The following is a 24,436-nucleotide window of genomic DNA, read 5'->3' on the forward strand; positions in this document are numbered from 1 at the left end:
CAAGATCACAATTCACCACTTGATCAACATGAGAGAGATCATTCACAGCCCAGCCTTTCCAATTGCAGAGAATTTCCAGTGAAAAGCACCCTTGTCTTGAGTTGAACATCAGTTTGTTCATTTAGTCAGGAGCCACACACCAAGCATCTACTTCTTCTGTTATTTAAAAGGAAATTCTAGATCTTATGTTCAGAGAACTGTGTTTACAGGAATCAGAGGCAAGAAAAGCCCCCAAATTTGTTTACAAGTATCTTCAACATTTGAAGGACTGGTGTGAAAAACTCTTAAGTTCTCAACGCTGGCTACTGAGTATGCTTTTAGTAAGATAGCCATGGCACACATGCAGAGTAAATTAAGTTACAGAATGTTAGGGGTTGGAAGGGACCTCAAAAGATCATCCAGTACAAGCCCTCTGCCAGAGCAGGATCACCTATACCAGATCACATAGAAATGCATCCAGGCAGGTTTTGAATATCTCTAGAGAGATATTCTCCAGAGAAGGAGACTGCAGAAAAGGAGACCTCTCTGGGGAGCCTGCTCCACCCTCACCATAAAGAAGTGCCTCCTTGTGTTGAGGTGGAACCTCCTGTGTTCTAGCTCATGGTTCTAAGGAACTCATGGTTCCTTAGTCTCTTTTCACTGGCACACAGTGACAGGACATCACCTTCATCTTGACACCCACCCCTCAAATATTTACAGACATCGATAAGATCCCTCTCAGCCTTCTCTTCTTCAGACTAAACAGCCCCAACTCTCTCAGTCTTTCTTCACAGATGTTCAAGTCCTGCAATCATCTTCATAGCTCTCCATTGAACTCTCTCCATTAGATCCATCTCTCTCTCCAACTGGGGAGCCCAAAACTGGACACAGTATTCCAGGTGTGGTCTCACCAGGGTAGAGGGGGAGGAGAACTCCCTAGACCTGCTGGACACGCTTTCTTAATGCACCCCAGGATGCCACTGGCCCTCTCAGCCACAAGGGCACTATTAGGCCATGAAAAATAAAAAGAAAAGAAAACAAACATCAGCACACTCCAACCAAATAAGGAAACAAACATTTATTAGAAACTGGTAGTTTCAGAGAGCTAGAAAGGTAAACATACATTTGAAAAACAAAGAATACTCAGTTGATCACAGTCATCATAAAGGCACATAATGAAAAATTAAATTTTAATTACCTCATCTTTTCCACATTCGAAAACATCATTACCATAATTTTCAGCACTCGTAATGGCACTTGCACAGTATAAACAAGATGGAGAAAGTCCAGAAGACAGACACTGTTAAAGTCATCTCAGCATCACAAACACACAATACATTTGCTCATTGGTCACAGTCAAATAAAACGGGATTGGGAACCGATCTCACAAACCCCACAAAGGTACAAGAATGTTGGCAAACCCAGGAAACATTCAGATCACAAAGGCATTTTACACATGGATGACTTGGATAGAATGACTTTTTGTGTTGGGTTTTTGTTTGTTTTTTAAAAAGTGCCAAGTCCAAGGTTTCCCTGACAGGAAGGCCAAAAGACACAGCTAAAGCTGCCCTTGTCTGAAGTCTGATAAACCAACATTTTATAATACAAATTTCATGGAGTTGTTATTTATCAGTTTATGAAGAATACACATCAGCCTTGGAAGCACTGAACGCAGATTCATGTCTCTTTGCTGCTCAAAAACTATGGCCCAAATATTAAGTGGGCAAGGGAGTTTCAGGCAGTTATAGAGGTTTGCTTGCTCATTTGTTGGGAAAAAAAAACAAAAAAAAGCTTAATAACCTTACAGGAACAATGGTCTTCCTTCAGTAATCCAATTTCAGGAAGTCATCTAAGAGCAGTTGCTTTTAGAAGGTCAAGATAAGTCTAATCTAGAATTTACAAAGATTAAGACACCACGCATTGCAGAAAATGGAAAAAGCATAACAAATGGGTTTGACAGTAAGTGTGACTCCATGTCAGCGCTCAGGCTTGAAGGCAACTGAAATGCTGCACATCCATCCCTCCTCCCAAACAAAAAAAAGGAAGTCACTTTAGGAGTACCTGTACATGGAAACACCAGCAGACTTTCTGCATCGAGGGAGCACTGCTTTGTTTTTTCAAGGAGGAGCTGTTTCTCAAGCAACAACAAGTTCTGTGTGCATGCTTTGCTTGCTCCAGTAACATCAACCCAATGGGCCCCCTTTGGTCACCTGGGAAAGATGCTTCAGTCCTCCACTGCCTGAATTTCTTGCACACAGCTAGTGTGCACAGAAAAGTGTGAGGGAAGGGGGATTTATAAAACCTTTACATCATAATGTAATTCTGAGCAAGGAAAAGAATGGGGAGTCCAAAGTGAGAAGCATTTCTCTTCACACAGCAGCTATGATGAGCTCCTCTATTGGCTGTGTTACAATCACTATCAGCTTAATACTGGATCCTTCACCTCATTTTTAAACAGCAACTTGCACTTGTATGGAATGGACCTACTAACCAGGCTTTTTCTGTTCCTGTGCATTTTATGACTCTATGAAACACACAGCTGTACCACTAAGCTTGTTGGAAATGTTATCACCACTAACCATAAGTGCAATGAAATTCGAGTCCAGTGCAACAAGTTATGAAAATCACTGATTGTACTACAAAAATACCGTGTAAAATCCATTTGAGGTATTCTGATACCATGGGACAGCACTTTCTTAGGCTCTTACTCTTTCAATAAGGAAAAAAACCACAAACAAACAAACAAAACCTGTTAGCCTGAAGAAAAAGGTGATGGGCTACATGTTCATGTGTTATTTCATCCTTGCCTGTATCTAAGAACCTATTCATATGACCTTAATATCAAGTTTTCAAAAATAGCAATAATATGTGCTTACTTATAGGCATGCAAAAGGTTGCCTGTGAATTACTTGAGTATAGGCAGTGTGACAGAACAAAAAGTCACTTTCATATATTCAGTATCAAGGCAGTATAAACTTCTCCTACCTTTGGTTTGATCCAGGCCAAATACACATTTAAGGAAGACAAATACAAAAAAACCCAAAGCCAATGAGTAAAATATGCACAATTTCCTGAAAATACATATTGATGATTTAGATAGTTTCTTGATTTTTCTTCAAACTCAGTGATATTTTAAAGTGCAATATAGGCATCTGTTTAGAAATGGTGAACTAGAATTTTTAAAAGTTTCTTGCCACTTCAGGGCAAAAGTAGAAGTTGCAGCATAAAGATCTGTCTCCAATTGTGAGCAGATTGCTTGAGGAATCATTTTTGTTCTATTTCAACAAGATTAGAAGCATCTCACCTTCTTTCTTCACTCATGCTATTCCCAAGTTCTGCTTCATTTTTTCATACACAACATAGCTGATGCTGACAGCTGGAAGCACTTTCATAAAATTAGGGGCTATGCCCCTATAAAGTCCTCTGATGCCTTCTGTAGCAATAATTCTTCGAAAGAGACCAACCATGTTTAGCTGTGGAGCTCCTTCTATGGAGGCTAGAACAAAATGATAATGTGTTAAACAGTTCTAGTAATGTTAAAATTCCTAAGTATTAAATATGTGGGTGATGAGTGCACTGTCACCTCTAGGACCACTGATTATAACTTCAGTCCTCACAGAGAAGAGATCTCTTAAATTCCAGACATCTGAGAGACATCTGTGTGTCTAAATCCCGATGAAAAGCTTTAATGCACCAACATTCCTTTGGAAACTTAGGCTCCTATCCTTGAGTCTATAAAGCAAAAATCTCAGCTATGAAACTGTCATTATTAAATATTCTCTAGAACAAACATTGCTGTCTACTTTCACAGGATGATGCAAGTCCTTTCCATTTTAGACAAGTGCTCCCAAACTATGACAGGAGCTCTATGTCTGGTACTCTTGCATGGAATGTAGCTCTCAAAGCAGAGAGAGCACTTGTGTCTGCAATGTTACATTTAAATCAAGTTTACTGGAGAACAATGTTCGGCGTAATAGGGAGAAAAGACCAACGTTAAGAAGGATTTTGCAGATAATTCCTTGGTTTTCTGAGTTGGGTTTTTTTTATTCCCATAACTCTCCTATGGCTATCCCAAATGATATAATTTTGATGTGACCACACAGAAACATTTTCAGTACAACAGAACTCACCTTGAGCCTGCATGCGTGTTCTGATAAGAGCAAGAGGGTAACTGGCTAACTGCCCACAAGTGCTGGAAGCAGTACCACATCCCAACAACACAAAAACACCTGGGTTAGCAGAGCTTGATGCATAGTGTTCTAGCCATGTACTCTTTAAGAGCTGCCAAGATATAAAATTAAGTAAGAGATCTGTGCTCAATAAATTAAGCAAATGCAACTTTATTAACAACAAATCTTAGGGGCTCAATCCTGGAAAGTACTGATCTCACTAAAAGCAAGCATGCAGGACGGATGTAAAGCCCACAGGTAGCACCTTAGCACACAGGGAAGGACTTCAAGCAGACCACACAAGTTAATGGCTAGAAGACAAATCCTTAACAGACCCTGCAGCAATAACAGTCTCCATGTTCTAGACTTATTAATACTTTGGCAGGGGAAGGAGGAGGGAAACACAGCTCAGCACCCTACAGGGTAAAACTCCTCACACAACTAAGTATGTCACCCTATGAAGAAGCAAGGATGCAAACTGCAGAGAACAACTTCCATACTGCTTGGAAAAATGTTTGATCAAACAATTCTGCTGATTACCACTGCAGTGTCACAAAGGAGACTTGTCTAGACTAGGAAAAATATTGGTCAGAGCATCTCAGTTACTTAACACACTTTGAAGCAACACCTAGCACCTAGGGTAGACAAAACATATCAGTTGTTCCTGATGAATGCAAGAGGTGGCAGGTCCTCTTGAAAGAAGAGTGGTGTTTCAAACACCTCATAACAACTCTGTGTCACACAGAATTTTGGTGATGTGCACAGATATGCCAGGAACCTGGGTTACTATAATCCAATTATAAAGCAGAGAGAATGGCAAAACAAATGTGTTAAGTATCACAAATGCACAGAAGGCAACATAACCTGACTATCAGATCAGTTCTTTTAAGGCCCATATTTGCTATCAAATGTGTATGTTCCAGTGCCACAGGATTAGTGAGGTACATCAGCACATTGTATTGCCACACTCTAGATAATTGCGTCTTACAATAGATTTATTTGCTAACTGCCACATTTAAGGGCCCATCAGCACAGGCACTTCCCTCCAGGAGGGACAAAGAAAGAACAACATTAAAGTCTAGTAAGATTAGTGGAAATTCTCATTTGCTTATTTTTAAATGGGAGGCAATTGTATTACTACAAGCATATAAAAAAGCTATCATGATAGATTACAGATCTAACATGACCTAATTAATGATAGAGATATTCTAAAGAACATTTATCTTTTTTATAAACTAACCAATGAAAGCTACATGCTACCTAAACTCACCTCATAAACAGCAAGGTCAATGCCAGCGTAAGGAATTATACCCAGAATATTAGGAATATAGCCTTTGTAGAAGGCCTTTACACCTTCTCTTTTCAGGATCTTCTTAGCACAGTCAAACATTCCAGAGTATTGCCCTGTTTTACCCACAGCCAGTCTGGTCTTTAAAACCTAAAGGAGGAAAAATAGTAGCCTTATTTACATACCTATTTATTAATGTGTCTTACAAACACAGGAAAACACAGTACCTCTGCTTACTCAGTTATCTGGACCTGCTTTGCATTTTGCTATTTCAAATCTCCTTTGTGATGAGTACTGTTATGGCTCTGCAGGTTTCTTCAGGTTTTATCATAAGTACAGAGTGGCACACATACTACCACACACTAGCTTATAAAGCATTGGCCTCTTTTAAAATTGCATTTTAGCTTTCTTTTCTTGATTAATACAGGCAGCAAGCAAATCTTTGATCACTTTGAAGGCAACAGTGTGGGCAAAATTTAATAGAAGCAATAGCTAAAGAACAAGTGAAAGCACTGACATATTAGCAGATGACACTTCTGGCCTGGGAACACCAACGCGTATTACAAAAAAAACCAACCAAACTTTCAAAAAACAAGAATCCTTTGAGTTGTAGTTAAGGGATATGGAGATTGAGTCCTACTACTGACACCCAGCATCTGATTAATAATGCAAATAAGTCTGTACAGTACCTTAAAGAAAATAATATTAGTATCCAACAGAAATCACAGAAGGAATTCCCTGAGCAAGAATTTGGCCTAGTTCAAAGGCTCACGTGGTTGCAGGTTCCTCAGAAGCTTCCTCACACTTGGCTTTTCTCATTTACTTCAAAACACTCTACAAACCTTTTTCTAGGACAGTACTGTATCTTTGTTAGAAAGATCATAACATCACACTGCAGAATAGTTCACCATTGATCAGGATAATCTAGATGATCTACCTAACATTTCAGTTACTCTGTAGCTTAATTCATTCTGTACTCAGGCTAACTATGATTCAGCAGCTCCAGCAATAAGGCTGCTGTTTAAAAAGAGCTCATTACCATTGCCATCAATTAAAACCCATTAAGTTCTATTCCCCAACACCCCTCCTGATGAAAAGGGTATTTACATTACATTTCCCATTACTTCCAAATCTCAGAGTTGGTATAGGTTTAATCCCAGACCCAAGGGACCCAGTTATTTGCACAAGATAAACTTTCTGAAGAACCAGCAGTAAAGGAAGTGCATCCTATTTCTAATTATGAAAAGCAGGATGTGAAATAGCTACCCTAGAACAGTTAATATACTAACACTAGTTAAAGTGCAACGTGTAGTGCCACATACAAATAGGTCCTACAGAGATGAGTAGTTAATCCACCCAGCCGGAGCTGTAGTTGTTATAATCTCCTAATCAGACTTGTCTCCCAGTTATAATGTAACAGAACTTCATCTGTTCTGCTACAGGCAAGATCACTCCTTGCTTACATGTAGTGAGAAAAAGATTTATGCCCAATTTAAAAAATACCTGAATATGCATGGAATTGAAATGCATTCTTGTACTATTTTTTCCCCTGTGGGCTATGCTTTATTTAAACATTGCTTTCAATAACATTATACAGCCCAATATGCAGAAAAATGGCAAGTATCAATTAGCACATAGCATATTCTGAAATGTCTGTAACTGAAATTCTGCAAGGAAGTCTAAAGTAAAAATAAATTAGGATATAAAAATATAGAGGAACTCCTACAATACTTGCAAGAGCAAAATGGAGTTTGATTTGAAAATGAACCAGACCTTTGGCGAAGTATCTAATGGAAGTAGAGTCTCTGTTACTTACCTCCATGGGATAAATAGAAGTTTGTGCTGTTGCTCCAGCCAAGGAACCAGATACAAATCTTTCAACTGTGCCTAACTTTCCATCATCCTTAGTGAGTATCTTCTTATACTGTATAGATAAAACAAGTCAAATAAATACCACATACTTTTTAGGAGAGGCAAGAGTTACTAGGAGAGGCAGAAGTGTGGTACAAAAATGTCTTTTCAAGCTGTACTTACATTTTCATGTATTCACAGTTATGTTTACTAACCCAACATACTTAGCACTACACTCACTGCAATTCTGTGGGCAAGGATTATCAAGAATACCATAAATATTCCAGCCTGCAAGAATCCTTTACATTAAACACCTCAGCCAACCACAATACTGTCAGGTATTCTACAAACAGCCAACACAATGGTACCCACACTATGGCCCCACATAACAAAGAGGAACCTCCTTGCAGATCCACTTCCTCAAGCAAATAAAGGAAGATCAACTATCACACTCACAGAGACACTTACAAGAGCAGTACACACTGTTTCATTCAAGAGAACATCACACAAGAATGTGCCATCAGCTCCCAAAAGGCAGAGCAAGAGTAAGGAATAATGTGCTCAAGGTTACTCTATGGCATCAAAACCTGTCATTCAGTTTTGTGATATCCCAAAGTTTACCTGAGTGGGTCTTTGTGTGCTTTTATTGCACAGTTGTACAGAAATGTGCAATATGTTCATCTAAGCCTTACTTGAGGCACTAGCAAGCTCCACAGAGGAAAAAAAATGATCACTTAACTACACCAGAACAGGAGTTCATTTTCCAAAGGAGGATTAGACCTTAACATGATGCTTAAAGCTGATTCAGAGGTAAATATAACTCTGAAATCCAGGATGAGAGCATCTTACAGTGATATTTGACTTTGAAAGAATGCTGTATAAGTTCAGCTAGCATATTGTGCAAAGTTTTTGGTTGTTGTCACTTCAAAGCAACAAATTAGGTATCAATGCAATACTCCATGTAAAGCTATACAGACTGGATAAAATGTATGACAGATTCAGTTTATTTACACTGTTTGTAATACAACAATATCATCCTAATACCAAGTATTCTATTAACAGAATAAATCACAGAATCATAGACTATTTTAAATGGTTTAGTTGATTAGGTGGGTTGGAGGATAGGTTGGATGCAATGATCTTGAAGGTCTCTTCCTATCTGGTTTATTCTATTCTATTGTCTCAAATGTGAAAGTCACTCTAAATTACTGTGTCAAAATCCACAACCAGGATAAGAATTCCTACATAACACAACAGTGCAAATAATGAACAGTGATATCATATTTCATTTACCATGATTTTCATTCCTAAGTTATCATCTTACCTGTTCATAAGCCCAGAACTTAATAGCTGTTTCAGGAGCTATTTTCACCACATTCACACCATTTCCCCTCCAGAGGGATCGGACACCACCTTCTTTCAACATTTGCTTAAAACCACTGGCTATATTCATTTTGTTTGACTTTGAACCATGAACCTAAAAACACCCAAAGTGACAGTAAACAATACTGCTGTTTACATTGTAAAACTCATCATGCAAGTATTAAATTGCTTCAAATATCAACTAGCAAAAATACACCCATTACTGAAAAAACAACTAAAGTATCTTATTTTAATGGCACAAGTGTTAAAATACTTTGTTTACACTTCAGCCAATATATAACAATGGAAAAAGACAATTTTAATGAATACAGAATAGGGAAATTGTCAAAACTTAACTAGACCTCCATAATTTAGATTCTGTATTTGGCCATCAGTTTTCTGAAAACTGAAGTAATGCACTGGAAACTAAAAAGTTCTTGACCATTGAACCTACCTGCATCATCACTTTAAGGCGATCTAATGGCGCTGTACCTGTTCGAGAGACAGCACCAGCCACTCCTCCTGCCAGCAGCTGCTTCCACCACTGTCCAGTCTTTTTCTCTTCCTCTGTGAACTCATCTGGAACAGTCAAACTATCTCCTATATCCAGCACCTATCAGAATCCAAAGCAAATGTAGCTATTGATGTGCAAATAATAATCTCATTCCATCCTCTCAATTTTATCAACAGTTCCAATTCCAAATTAACCTAACACTTGGAACTACACAAACAAAATGCTAGTTAAAAAGAAAAATCTCTAATTTACATTCTATAATTAACTTGCTACAGATTACTACTGCTGTTCAACGAATAGCAGCTTTTAATGACTTCTAGACAGATATTCAGCAGTAAGAGCACAGACCCACCATTTCAAAGACTGCACCATCCTCATTGAAAATGAGGACAAATTTCTGCTTGAAGTACGGCTGGAGCAGAGACATCCTGTCATGGTTGGTAGACCTTTACAGTCAGGGCTACAGCTCAAACGCTTTTATGTTGCGGCTAACCTTTCACCGGACAGCCTCCTGAGATTAGCTGAGTAATCTCCTAAGGATGCTAACAAAAGATTGCTCTCTCACGGCAATTCATTCACACACATGTGGGACTTCCCTCACCAATATTTTAAAGTGGCATTTTTATAGCCCATCACAGCATCACAGAAACATTCAGGTTGGAAAAGACCCCTGGGATCATCAAGTCCAACCGATAAACCTACTCTACAAGGTTCACCCCTAAACCATATCCCCAAGCACCACATCTAAATGATCTTTAAACACATCCAGGGTTGGTGACTCAACCACTTCCCTGTGCAGCCCATTCCAATGTCTGACCACTGGTTCTGGTAAAAAAGTTTTCTTAATGTCCAGTCTAAACCTGCCCTGCTGAAGCTTGAGGCTGTTCCCTCTTGTTCTATCACTAACTACATGCAAGAAGAGAACAGCGCCAACCTCTCCACAACATCCTTTCAGGTAGCTGCAGAGAGGGATGAGGTGTCTGCTCAGCCTCCTCTTTTTCAAACTAAACGGCCCCAGCTCCTTCAGTCGCTTTTCATAGGATTAATTCTCAAATATATTGGTATGTTCTATTTCCAATAGTTGCTGCAGAGTATCTTACAAAATGATGAGTTTTAATGACACTTTATATATTTTCTTATCATCAGTTACACCAACAGACACAGTAATGACTTTTTTTTAACTACAGAAGTTTGACATTTCATTAAAAGGTTCATGATTCTATTACCATTCAACCTGATAGGCTTTAGTGATAAAGTTGTTCAAGACATAAGTCTATGGCTATAAGCAGAGCCACGGGACAAACAGGATAAGCACCTCATGTTGTGGATATTGAACACAGAACAGATTAATTTGAAAATCCTTTCATCTTTCTGACATCCATGGTTTCCAAGTATGGTGTCATCAGTTGCTCAACTACATGGAATCATCAAAAGATTAATCAGAACTTTTAATACATAACTTTAATGTTTTTAGAGATATGTGTATCTACCAGGATTTAAACCTTGTGTCTACCAAGCCTTAAACACAACTAAGAAAAAAACCTAAATTGGAGGGTGTTTGTAACAAATGCCACACCTACCGACACATAATTCTATGCCAGTGTAGCTGTCTGCTTGGAAGAGTCTGACAGCAATTGAAATATTACAATAAAAAACACATTGGCAGAGCTGTTGATGCCAGGCAAGCACGTGAGGTCTCACATCTGCTCTTATCTGGAACACCAGCTGTGCTGCTGGAGAGCTGGATTTTGTTTGCTGTGATAACTGGGTCATCAGCTGACTGCAACACTGGGAGTTCACAACAGACTTCAAAAATTGTTTCTTAGGGATAAAACTAATGACATTCCATAATATTTTTAAAAAATATATTATGTTTAACAATATTAATATGAAGCATTTTGTTAAAACAAAGGGTTTTTTTTCTTTCCACTAAGTAAGCTGGGACTAGGACTATTTGATCTCATAGCAGTCCTTATAGTGTTTCCTTTAGACAACAGGGAGCTGACTCCCTTTTGGCAAGCATTTCTGAATTGAGATTGTACAGTGTGAAACACTCAAAGCTCTTAGATCTCATAACCTGTTTATTATGGAAACACAGACTATTCCCTGAAGATATAAATAGTCTCACTATATTAAAAGAAATCTATCTTTACCTAACTCTATGAGTTACTCCAATAATCTACAGGAAGGATACTTCGCAAACAGGAATATTATTGATTTACCTTATTATTTTTTCTTAGAAGTCAGTCACTGAAGTGGCTAGACAGGCCTGTTGAACGGTTACATTAACATTTTTTATCTGCCAGTGGACAGCCCACTGCTGTCTATTAAGTCAGCACCGAGAGTGTGTTTGTGCACTGAAAACCAACACTCAGGATATGGGTGCTTTTATGATAGTATTACTATATAAATGCAGACACTGAAATAATTCAACATAAGAAACAGTTAAAACGTTTCTACAATCTGTTTCAATACATCAAAAGCACTGAACCTAAGAATGTACTGTAATATGAAAAGAAAAAGATTAAATGCTATGGTTGTTATCTTTCTGTGGAATAAAATTCAGATGACACTATCCTGATTGCCTTTCACAAAGTGAAAAGAAAAAAAAAGAAACAATCTTAAATACTAAAGTGCCTGAAATAGAACAACTGTGAAACTGTTAGAATCAATGTTGAAAATTAACCCAGCATAGATGAACTGAAGAGCAGTAAGTAAAAAGAAAACATGAACTTACAGTGGAATGTTTCCAGTATCGAATTATTTCCTCAATGTCTGCAGCTGGGTTAAACATGAAATGATCTCTCCATTCATTCCAGTCTACAGTCATTGTCCCATCAGCATCAATACTGAAAAGAAATTGGGGGGAAAAAAAAAAATATACATATAAATAAATAGTAGCAGGTATTGGGATGAAGTTTTGCTCTGTTTTGTTGCCTTTCCTCCCCACTCTTTTTTAGAAAAAAAAATAAAAAGTAATTGCCATAACATAAGTGACAACTAACTGATTCCTTATGAGACTTCAAGGCTATATCTGTCATGGCCTTGCAATACTGTGCTTCTGCTATCCAAATGCATCTGGCATATTTCACTTCAAAACAGAACACTTCATTCTATCAACAACATTTACACGGAAATGAGTTAACATTCTCCTCCCAAGACTTAACATCAACCAAGAACAGATGAAATATGGGAGAATTCCTATAAAGGTACCAACACCTTTTATAGTTATAATCCCATTTATCCTGTTCTGAATTATGAAAATATTAAGCAATACAAAGAATCTTAAAATACTTTAAGAAATAATAATGCCTGACCTTTGCAGGATCTTTTCTGCTTGTTTTTCTGAAATGCTTATACCCAGTATCTTGAGGGACTGGACAACTTCTGATGCTTCAATTTTTCCTTGAAACATGAAAAAAAAGATGATAAATATTTAAACCTTGGATCTTAATACACTTAGCATATTGGAGCTCACTCATCTCCATTTTAATACCTACATAATAGTAAAGACAAATCAATAAACATTTAAACACAAATTCTGGTTTTGGATTGTCCATTACAGGGACTGAGCAAAGGCTAGCACGTTAAAAATATACAACCAAATGAGATGCAAACATTCTGCACATTCAAAACTATTTTATCTTTAATAAATACCTAGAAACTTTGTTACAGTTTCTCCATCTGGGAGAAAAAAAGAGCCCCAGATCAACAGCCCTAAAAGATAATAAAAAGGAAAAAATAACTATAATAATTCATTATTTCAATCTATAGCAAACTGTAATTATGATCCTATCACTGAAAGAGTGTTTAAACCCTGGAGCAGGCTGCCTGGGGAAGTGATGGAGTCACCAGCACTGCAAGAGTTCAAAATCAGTGCAGGTGTGGTGCACAGGGACATGGTGTGGTAGTTTTAGGACTGGATGTGGCACTTGAAGCCATGGTTTAGTTAGTCACGAGGGTTTGGGTGAGAGGCTGGACTTGATCTCTGAGGTCTTTTCCAACCTTATTGATTCTATGTTTCTATTAAGGAACAGAGGGGCTCCACAGTCACAACTTTTCTTCTCCAGTTTAGATAAAGAATATCAAGAAACACAACCTTTAATGCAGTTTCCTCAAACAACATTTGAGCAAATAAAATCAATCAAGGCATACCATCATTGTTTTTGTCCAGGCTCTTAAAAGCCAGTTTCATCTTTTTCTCATGATCTTTAAGATACCGCATAAATTCTTCAAAATCTAGCTGTCCATCCTGGTTTGTATCTCCAGCTTTAAAAATTTTCTGTTGAGAGAAAAGTCAACATTTGACTTTTCTATATTACAGCAAGTCACAAAGGAACAACTGCATGGCACAGCTCTGGCTTTAAGAAAAGTATCTTATTGGTCACTTTGGGAATCAACTCAAGAAAACATATAAGCATACACTTCAGAGCTGTGTTTTATTTTCAGACTTTAACACAGTATTTTCATAAAGAGTAAAAACCAGCAGCAGCAAAGACAGACTTAAGAACACATTATTTATCATTTACATCATTTTCCTTCTCAAAGATTTTCAGGTTTACTTCCAGCACTGGCAAGTTACACCTATGGGTATCAATTTGTGGAGAAGAAGGTGGGGAACAGGACCAAAACCATGTAACCAAACAACTTTAAGCCTGTGACTTTCCTCATTACACATGAAATTTGTCATTATGTCAGTAAAATTTAACAAATACAGTCTTAATAATGGTCTTTTAATCCAGTCACCTACTAATTAAGCAATTAAGTATTTAACCATTGACCAAAACTAACTAACTAACTACTCAAAGATCTTGCTTGACTAACACTTCTACCCATCAGGGTCTGAAAAGGCAGGGCTTTCTGCTTCAAACTGAAACCCTGAAAAAATTCAAACCATCCAATCAAACAACAGACTTTGTTACATAACAAAGACAAGCACTGCTATCTTCCATTTATGGCCCGTGTTTCCTAATAACAATCCTACAGATAAGGAACATCTACAATTAACTACCAGATGAATGCATGGTATACAATTGCCAGCACTGCAGGAAATAAGCCTGAAACACAGCCTAGGCAACACTACTTGACCACCTTTGTGTGTCTAAACATACTTTTTTAAAAGAGGAAATTATACCAGCCCCACCAAACATCAGCCTGTAACTGCTGAGACTTGTCTTCAAAGTCTGATATGCTAATAGATTGATCATTCAAAAGAACCCAAATATAAAGAAAAAAACAAACCACCAACCAAAAAAAACCCCACCCACCATTCAAATTACTCAAGTTAGAAAAAGGGCCCTCCCATCAGACACTATAATCTCAAACCATCTTGTCCTGCACACATGGCACCTTGTGTTGTAGGACCCGAACGCTCTGCTAGAGTTCTACAAGCTACTGAGAAAAAACAATTTATGTAGAAGGCATACACACACTTCATGGGAATGCTGATCAACACAAACTGTTACTATTCCCTACTGCTATCAAAACTACACAAACAGAAATTAAGAACAAGGAAAGTGTTGTTCCAGCCTACAGATAGGAAGAAAAAAGAATAAAATTCTAATTACAAAACCTCCACTGAAATTCCTAGGGGGTTTAGAGAGCTGGCAATTAGCGTGTGTATTGAAGTGAGGCACCTTTCATTTCATCTGCCAAATGAGTGGATTGTATGTTGCAACAATTATAAAAGGGTAAGGACAAACATACCCTCCATTGCCTACTTTTGCTTTTACAGTTATTTTCCAGACTTAAAGCCAGTCGCAGCCAATCTCAGGGAAGCAGAACAGAAGTGACAGGAAACAAAAGGGTGCTTTTCCTCCGCAGGCCCATGCATTTTTCTCACATTACAAATTTAAAAGTTCATATAAAAGCCTCTTAGTGCCTACAAAATGTACTAATTATGTGGGTGTTAAGGTTTCAGATTAATACCAGTAATTTGCAAGTTTGCAGAACGAACAGGAATGCTGAAAGGAGCTCGCCTTCCACCTGGAGGGCAGAAACTCACTCATGAGGGGTTATATACACCATAGGCATAGCCAGCAGGAAGACATTGGATTCTATAGCACAGGAACTCCCAGGTACAAACTGCCCATTCACAGCATCAAGTAGTAATTCAGGTTGGAAGGGACCTCTGGAGGCCATCCAGCACAACCCCTACTCAAAGCACATCTAATTAGATCACATTGTGCAGAATTACATCCAACTGAGTCTTGAACACCTCCAAAGATGGAGATTCCACAGCCTCCCCTGGCAAACTGTTTCAACATTCAATCTCCCTCACTTTAGTTGAACAAGGGATCCAACTTTTCTGCTCTGCATTTAATACACTACCAGATTTTGCACACTTAAAACCACTTGTCGCTGTGCCAATTCCTGGTTCACCAACTTCTCTGATGGAGGAGAATTGGATGCATTTAAAAACAGGCATGCTTACAACAATAGAGCAGGAACCAAATTAGATGCCAGTCCTCTCCTTAAGTCCTGGGAAACAATGTTCAGTGTGCCTGCCACAAATCTTGCCATTTCTTGCTACAGACTTACTGTGGGATCACCTCACCTTTATGCAGGCTCAGCACCAAGAGCAAAATGTTTCGTTTTTGAGGCAGGCAATTTCTTTTCTCATTGTCTAAAAGCTTGAGCCCCAAACAATAAAGACAATTCACTAGGTAAAAGCAAAATGGTGACCATGTAAAGAATTGATAATTAATGATAGGTATAAGAAGACAGTTTCAATGATCTTTCTTTTTAATGCTAGGGGCCTGCACACATACTGACTACAATGCTCCTGTGTTGATCTGTTTGGTCACGACACTGCTGCCTTTTTCCTCTTTTTTCCCCTCGCCCCCTGTTAGTTTTCTTCTTTTTCAGTTGCACATTTTGTTAACACAGATGCTTTCCAAGTCCCGCCTAGCAAGGCAACACCAATATGAAAGACCACAAGTAGACTGAAACATGGAATCAGTTTCTGTATTGCATAAAGCCTATTACAGTGTTGAATTCCTACTTCTCCAGAAGACCTCTGTATTTGGTGTGGAAACCTGAGCCAGAAGGTCTGTTGGGAGAAAAAAATAAATAAATCAGAAAGGTTACAGACAGGCTTTATATACACCTCAAAACCCTGACACTCTGTAAGCGGCCTGATGAATTATTAGATTATTCTGTGCCCGAACAATGAACTTTAACACATTCATAGCCACAATGTAAAGACAAAAAAACTCAATGCTTTTATGCAGAATTTTCCCTTAAATTCTCAAGTTTTTTATATTACTTGCTATCATTATTTGTATATTGTGCTTAAGCCTTGATATTCTGGTTACAAAACTGAGTTGTGGAAGAAAGGCAGGGCTGCTCAGTACAGATGACAACCAATCATCTATTCATTAGCTTCTTATTTCAGCTAATTAATACAATATAAAGAATATTTAAAAGGAAGTGATCCATTAAGAAGTTACTGGGTGTTTCTGACTTCCTATTGTGCTATCTGCAAAACAAGTGAAAAAACCCCAATACTTAAAGACAAATAATTGATGTAATTAGCAATTCATTGTTCTGTAATCTATGATTAGAATTCCAAAGGCCACAGTTGCAAACACTGCAAAGCAAAAACACGAGCACCACTGTAAGAACTGCATTGGACATTCACAAATTTGACATTTTCTTTCAAAAACAGAGGTATTACATATAAAACCAATCAGGATATTGCCTTTCCCTCTTTTTGACTCTTTTCCCCTTCACCTCCAAAATAAATACATAGTTCCAGCCACTCACATAGTTCTACATGCTATGATTTTAAGTTATTATCTTACTGGAAGCCAGATTCAGTCACAGCTCAAGCATATGCAACTCTCCTCTCTTTACTGGGTAAGTACCCTACAATACTAAAAGCTACTGTCTTTTTCCTATCTATATCCACCAAGACTACACGAATTTATGACACAATGATAACAACAAAACAATCAGTAGTAAAAAGGATTAGTCAGTCCTGCCAAATGGCACCAGTTGGGAGAGGTACAGCACAAACAGAAAAGGCCTGAGGATGTGTCTACACAGGATTATACCCCAGGTAGTGAGTCCACATAACACACTAAAAATTACACTGACACTTAACCTCCAGAAATTGAACACAACACTGTATTATGAGCAAAACAGTAGTTGGCACAGCCTCCAAAAAAATCTCTCAAGTTGTTTGAATTTGAATTTATATTTGTCTCCCAAAGAAACAGTACCCAAGTAGGCTTTTTAAACCTGTCACAGAGAGACAGTCAAGCCCCACTTCAGTACAGCAGACTTGCACCCTTGGCATTAGCACAGATGTTGCTGTCAGTTCTAGAGCTTTGCCTTCCTGTTCTGAATCCTGAGCATCGCTCTTCCCTGCAACCGGAAGACACTATCAGAAGTCTGCTCGCAGGTCCATTTCAGATAACATCTCTGTAAAACAAGCCCAAAAAGGAAGAGATTCAAGCCATGAGTATGCTCTCCAATATGCCTTGCAGAAGCCGTTCCCTCAGGATCTGGATAAATTCTCTCAAGTCATAGCTATGAATTAGAGTTCAAGAATCTGAAACAGTGTAAATGGGAGATACAAAGTATTCCTTGTACCTTCATTCATCATTCCTTGCAAGTTACACTGGTATTTTTGACTTTGAACGTACTTGGTAGACTCACTTTTTCTATTCAATAAGATCACTCTGCTCCAGAGGCGTTACAATTACCATAAACAATTCACCAGTTTACCTTGTTTGTTTACCTGAGACAGAGTGCTGTCTCAAGACAGGGATTTAACAAAGCACTTCAACATGCAGTTAAAGGATTTTTCAGAGGTGGGGGTTTCCATATTTGGTGCCTGGCATTCTTGCACTTCGCAGCAACAAGAGGAAGAATTAATCATTCACTTCACCCTGTCACTATTCAGGAAAAAACCTATCAAGTTAGTACTAAAAAAATTCCTTTTATCTCCTTGGATGTTTAAAGTGTTACGAAAACAAACATATTCATCTTGCTCTTTCCTATGAGGACTTGGAGACTACTGCACAAATCAGTAAAAAGCTTCTGAAGCTGCACATACCAAAATGAAACAATGACTTAGATGTTTGCTTACCACTGAAGTCTGTTTGTCCTATCTCACAATTAAGAATCCACAATCAGACATAATTGTAGCATGTATTATGACCTGAAATGCAAAGTTTCGAGGAACTAAATGGTTCCAGTTTTCGACAGTATCATGATATGACATCAGTTTTGGTAGAAAGTCAAAGATGTCTGTCTACACTAACTCTATAGTACCGGGTGAGAGAAAGCTTCATTTCACATAAAGAATGACAGGGACCTGGAAAAGCTGAAACTTACATGAATCTGCATATCATGTATAGTTATTTCTGAGTAGGTATCATGTGGCTGAAAATGCCTACGTTTCTAAGTTGCTGAAGTAACCAATGCCTTTTGTGACTTTCAAGCCAAGCTACAACATAATTAAGAGGTTTCCATTAACTCGGCCTAGTAGCCTCCTAATTTTGCCATGTAAGGGAAGTTACCGAAATTAAGAAAAGTACAAAAACCTCAACCATGGAAATGTTTGAGGACATATTTAGCTCAGTCACTAAACAAGTATGTGCTTTCTGGACCAAGAACAGGTATGGAAAGTTGAAGCTCGGAAGCACTCTCCAGCTGCAGTTTCTAGAGGCCAGAGAAAGGCACTGGCAGCAGTGATGCACACCTGGCCCTGCTCTCACCTGGCCCTGCTCTCACCTGGCCACTTGCACAGAGGGCTGCCTCATGTGGCAGCATTCTGAACCTCCTGTGGTTTAAAGGCAGCAACACCCTATGGGTGTTCTGAGTATTTTTAGACTTTGTTGGACTAGAATTTTCATAAACACAGACAATTATTCTAAACAGACCATCTCCTAATGGCTCAGAATTTAAGACTCGTTGGGCCCTGTTTCCACCACACAGAGGTGTCTCACCACACTGTTTCTTCATCTAAGGAGACTTAATGCAAGCCAAAGAATTATGTCAAAACCTGACAGAGTCAGTCCAAATAAGATCATTTTATTGACTCCAGAATGTAGTTATTCATTGGAATAACATCTTCCTATTCCTAGCTCCAAGACCCAATGTATAAATAGTACCTGATTTTGAATGCTTGGCTGTTCCTACCACTAACTGAAGCTTGAAAAACACGGGATTTGCCTCCTACAGGTTTACTGTAAGGATTGATTGCAACAGAAGGAGAGGGTGAACAAAAATAGGACTTCATATAACCATTCACACCATTTATGGCACTCCTGCCTAAGAGGCTCACAGCATTCTGAAGACACAGATGAGAGATCATTTCAGATCTGATCTCAGCATCTATTTTGTCTCTTTACTGAACAACTCAAATAATCGAAGTGACCAAACAATAGCTGTTAACATTGCTTGTAGAGCATCATTTGGTATTGTCACCACAACAAATCCTCCTTTGTAGGTGCTGATGTATTATGTCAGGAAATTCTCATAAGGCTTTGCAAAATGACCCATTCCTGGCAGCTAATACACTACAATAGAAACCAGGAGTCATCCTGGCAGCCTCTATGCAACACACATTTCAGGTTTTCCAGTGGTTTACTTTTGTCTGTCAGAGACTGACAGGAGGTAGGCCAAATGGAACTCAAAGCCAGGAGCTTCTGTCACATTGTGCTATGATGCCTTGCTATGGGATTAAAAAACAAAACCAAACAAAACAAGTCTTCCTTAGAGGGACATACAACTTATCTCCAAAGCTTATCACATGGTTTGACATAAATTCTCATTTCTACAGTTACTTCACCTAAAAGAGTGCCTCACCAGACCTTAAACATTCATAAAGCTGCCAAGACAACTGATGAAAGGTGAAATAAAAAGAGTATACCAGCAGTCCATTACTCATGTGGACAGCAGCTTTCCATCTTTTAAGGACTGCTTATTTCTTCTAGAGAGGAATTGCATTTCAAACAAAGAGTGAAGTACACAAGCACTAATTTATACTGCAAAGATGATGACTTAGGATGAACCACCTGACTTCACAGTAAAACAGAGCAATACTCACACAGGCCCTTACCAGGAGTTAACCAGGAAGTATCTATGCTCCCTAGAAGTCCAGTGACCAACATTCCTATGTGTGTGGATTTCATCCCATGCAATCAAAGCCAGCCCTGCAAGGGTAATTTTGGAAACCTAACCCTGATCCAGAACATAATGACAGGGCAAAGCCTGAGACCCCAACCCAGACATAAGGCACATAAGCATACTCTGCTTTAGGATATCCCCAGGTTTGCCTACTCCATGGTGCCTGTATGTTGGCAGGGCTGAGCAGTTCAATAGCTAAGACTAATTATTGTGTAGTATGTCTGCATCACATTTCCTTACTCATCAGTTATTAGCAGCTATAACACTACTTCTGCCTCTTCAAACACAAATAGGATTCAATAGCTGATTTCCTTAACAAAATACCTTCTAATCAAGTAGTAAGACATTTTACTGAACTCCACACCACTTTCAAGCTTGAAGTAAGTGGGAGAAGGCAAATTCAAGCTGCAGAAAGTACAGGAAGCAGGTTAGCTATGTAAAGAAAGGAAAGAAGCTAGAGGCACATTTTACACAGGCTCTCTTGTAACAAGTCCAGTTATTAACAGTTACATATAAGTAGTTCAGTTTCCAGTTCAAATCATGCCTACCATCAAGTTTTAAATGGTGAGCATGTAGAAGTTTCAGTGTACTTCAACAATTCTTCCACCCCTCTCAAACGTGCAACATGACTCCTGGCTTGTTATGTTTACTTGATGTTTCTTAAGCAACGAAGGAAGATAGTTTCTGCTCTCCATTACATCTAGATGTCTAGGTTATCTCTATCAACTTCCTGGGTTTCACTTCCATTTTATCCTGTAGCAACTCACAAGATTTGACAGATACTCAGATGTGCACTATTAATGAAAGGCATCACACCAATCTTGAGAAAGAACTTGAGACTTCAATTCCAAGTTGCTCAACACTTAAGAAGCAACCAGCTGTATCTTGAGGCTTTCAGTGAGTTATATAGGAAGACCATCCTTATTAAATGACAGAAAATTAACTGGTCACATGTTCCCCTATTGTTCAACATAAGCAATCCCCCCAAACTGTTACAGTCAAACTGGTACAGCAGGTTTTCAACGACTGAAGTTTGCATCTAACATGTTCTGAATACTGACAGCTCTCACGTAAAAACAAACAGGCTAAACTGTCCCTACTTTATACACCAGGACCTGAGAATGCAAAACGAATTTACTGTAAAGACCAGAAGCAATACTGAAGTGAAAGCATGCTCTCATTTACACTCTCACATAAGCACCATTCAAGAGGCTTGCTGGGTACTGTTCTCTTAAGTACCTGAGACAGAGAACTAGATATACCAAAAACAGGTAAAATTAAGTGCAACTAATGAGAACATGGTCAAGAATTGGCAGTGTCCCATGACTAATATAAGGTCATGGAAACTCACGGACCCAACAGATCTCTTAACACTGCAGTAAAATTTAAATTTAATTTACTAAAACTCTTTCAGAAAGTATGCAACAGCTAGTAGAGGCATGGCAGCAGAATGCCATCTAACCATTCTTATCCTGAAACAAAGAACGGGACTGCTACACTAACAGCTCCAGCTCTGATCTCAGCTATACCTGTTCAGCCTGACCTGAACCTATGTGTGCCTATTCAATGCAGATTTGCCTTACTACACAAATGCTCAGGCTTACAGAATTGTACATGAAATGGGTTTATATTCTGATCACCATGGATTACTGAGAAGAATTAAGAAAGAGAATTTTCTCTTCAAGTACAGGTCAGATTTACTACTGTAGTTTAGCACTACACCAGAACATCTGGTGACTCAAGTTTTACTAACTTGTGAGGTCACAACATCGATATCAGGACAACAGAATAACAGCTCAACCTGATCACTGAAGAATCCACAGAACAAGTGTGTGATTTGTGTTTTGATCAGAACTGTTACAAGTGTGTATTTTCCATCAGAAGGACCTTGGTCTTTGACACAGCTCATACCAGGAAGAATCATTTCCATGTTCATAGACACCTATCTGCAGCAACTAGTTCTGATACTGCAATCTACTGTTATACAGACTTACTTACCTGCTTTCCAAAGCAAGCCGCAGTTTGTTCTGACCTAGACTATGCAGAGTGACAGACTGAAACTGTAACTACCATCCTCTATCATGCCGGAGGAGACACACGCTATCAAATACCGGGCAACACAGAATCAAAGGAGGTCAGAAGCCAACTCACAATGAATAAACCCGGCCGTGCCCACTTGGCACTACAGTCGCCGACACCCTTACTGCTCGCGAACAGCGCTCGCCCTCGGGATTCCTCGTTCGGAGCCCTGAGGCGTGCCCGTAAAACACAGCCGCCGGAGCAGTCCCCGGTTGGGAAAAGGGCAGGCCCCAGGCTGACTTCATCCAGGCGCGTCCCAATGGCCCCGAACGCGGCTCCCGGGTCCTCAGCAGCTCCGGGACCATCACGGCGAGACCCAGTCGGGAGGCGTCCGCTCTCTGACAAGGCGGGCGACGGGGTGGGCCGCGCCTCACCCTCCCCACGACCGCTGAGTTCGGGAGAGAGGCTGCTCGGCAGCAGCGGCTCCTCCGGGATGCAGCGCCGCGGTGAAGCTGCTGAAGACCGGGGAAGGGCCTCCACCGCGCCCCCGGCCCGCTCTTACCTCCTCCGCCTCTTTTCCCAAGGGAATGCCCATGGCCCGGAGGCCCGTCTGGAGCTCAGCGATATCGACCCTCCCATCTTCGTTGAGGTCCAGCTTCCTGAAGAGATTAGCGTACCGAGAGTCGTTATCCTTGCTGCCGTCGCAGGCGGCCGCCGGCAGAACGAGGCCTCGTACGAGCTGGAACATGGCGGGGCCGTGCGTGACTGGCGGCGAGGCGCTCGCCCCTCGGCTCCCGCGGGCTGGGCGCGGACGGGCGGCACCGCCTGCGCTGCCGCCAACGCCCGCAGCTGCCTGGGGAGGAGCCGGCCCGGGCCCGCCTCAGCGGCGAGCGGGGAGGAAGGAGAGCGGGGGCCGCCCTTAGGCGGTGCTGCCGCTCGGCCGTGAGGGAAGAGGGCGGGCGGTAGCCGCAGCGCCTTGCAATGCCGTGAGCCATTTCTCGCGCGTTTACGTGATTGTATCCAGCGTTTCCAGTACAAGGAGAGAAATACTATCAACGCTGCAAGACACCCCAGCCTCGATACTTTGGCTCACTGTAGTCTAGGTTGAAGTCTGTGAAGAGCACGTATGAACGCCTGCTGAACGCCTGCATCAAGAATAGTGTGGCCAGCAGAAGCAGGGAAGTCATTGTGCCCCTGTACTCAGCACTGGTTAGGCCACACCTTGAGTCCTGTGTCCAGTTCTGGGCCCCTCAATTTAAAAAGTACATTGAGACTCTTGAACGTGTCCAGAGAAGGGCAACGAGGCTGGTGTGAGACCTCAAGCACAAGCCCTACAAGGAGAGGCTGAGGGAGCTGGGATTGCTTAGCCTGGAGAAGAGGAGGCTCAGTGGAGACCTTATTGCTCTCTACAACTACCTGAAGGGAGGTTGCAGCCAGGAGGGGGTTGATCTCTTCTCCCAGGCAACCAGCACCAGAACAAGAGGACACAGTCTCAAGCTGCACCAGGGAAAGTTTAGGCTCAAGGTGAGGAGAAAGTTCTTCACAGAGTTGTTACCCATTGGAACGGGCTGCCCAGGGAGGTGGTGGAGTCACTGTCCCTGGAGGTGTTCAAGAGGGGATTGGACTTGGCACTTGGTGCCATGGTCTAGTAGTCGTGAGGTCTGTGGTGACAGGTTGGACTTGATGATCTTTGAGGTCTTTTCCAACCTTCTTGTTTCTATGATTCTAAGAGCCCCTCGTCTAGGGCTGGTCTTTGAAAGACCTCAGCTTGCTTGGCCTTAGAGACTAGAAAGAGGTGTCTAGGTGTTTTGCTTCATAGGTGAAGCTGCCTGTTCTACAGCCTGACTGGCCTCACAGAGAGAAAGCTTTTCCTTTTTGAACCACTCTGAGCTGCTCTCACTTCAGTTTGTGTCTGGTGTCTCTTATACCCACCACCATGTTCCACTCTAAGGAGCTTGATGCTATATTCCTTATAAACCTTCTGTAGGTACCAGAAAGCAGGAGGACTCGTTTTAGGTCTGCAGGAAGCCTTTTTTCCTCCTAGTTGAGCAAGCTGTTTTCTCAGCCCCTCCTCACAGAACAAATGCTCTAGTCCTCAGACATCTTGGCAGC

General features: G+C 40.2%; 1 protein-coding gene across 1 annotated transcript; it reads right to left on the reverse strand.

The window, feature by feature from the left end:
- Nucleotides 1-1,755: 1,755 nt before the first annotated feature.
- On the reverse strand, nucleotides 1,756-23,175 carry SLC25A24 (solute carrier family 25 member 24). Its single transcript, XM_009900904.2, has 10 exons — nucleotides 22,887-23,175; nucleotides 13,319-13,445; nucleotides 12,481-12,568; nucleotides 11,901-12,012; nucleotides 9,104-9,262; nucleotides 8,612-8,764; nucleotides 7,253-7,360; nucleotides 5,419-5,586; nucleotides 4,110-4,260; nucleotides 1,756-3,475 (listed from the first exon to the last, which is right to left on the reverse strand). Exons 1-10 carry the CDS (start codon nucleotides 23,070-23,072, stop codon nucleotides 3,297-3,299), a joined length of 1,431 nt encoding a protein of 476 aa, XP_009899206.2. The 5' UTR covers nucleotides 23,073-23,175; the 3' UTR covers nucleotides 1,756-3,296.
- Nucleotides 23,176-24,436: the final 1,261 nt, after the last annotated feature.

Source organism: Dryobates pubescens, chromosome 11 (assembly GCF_014839835.1).
Source record: "Dryobates pubescens isolate bDryPub1 chromosome 11, bDryPub1.pri, whole genome shotgun sequence".
Classification (NCBI taxonomy): domain Eukaryota; kingdom Metazoa; phylum Chordata; class Aves; order Piciformes; family Picidae; genus Dryobates; species Dryobates pubescens.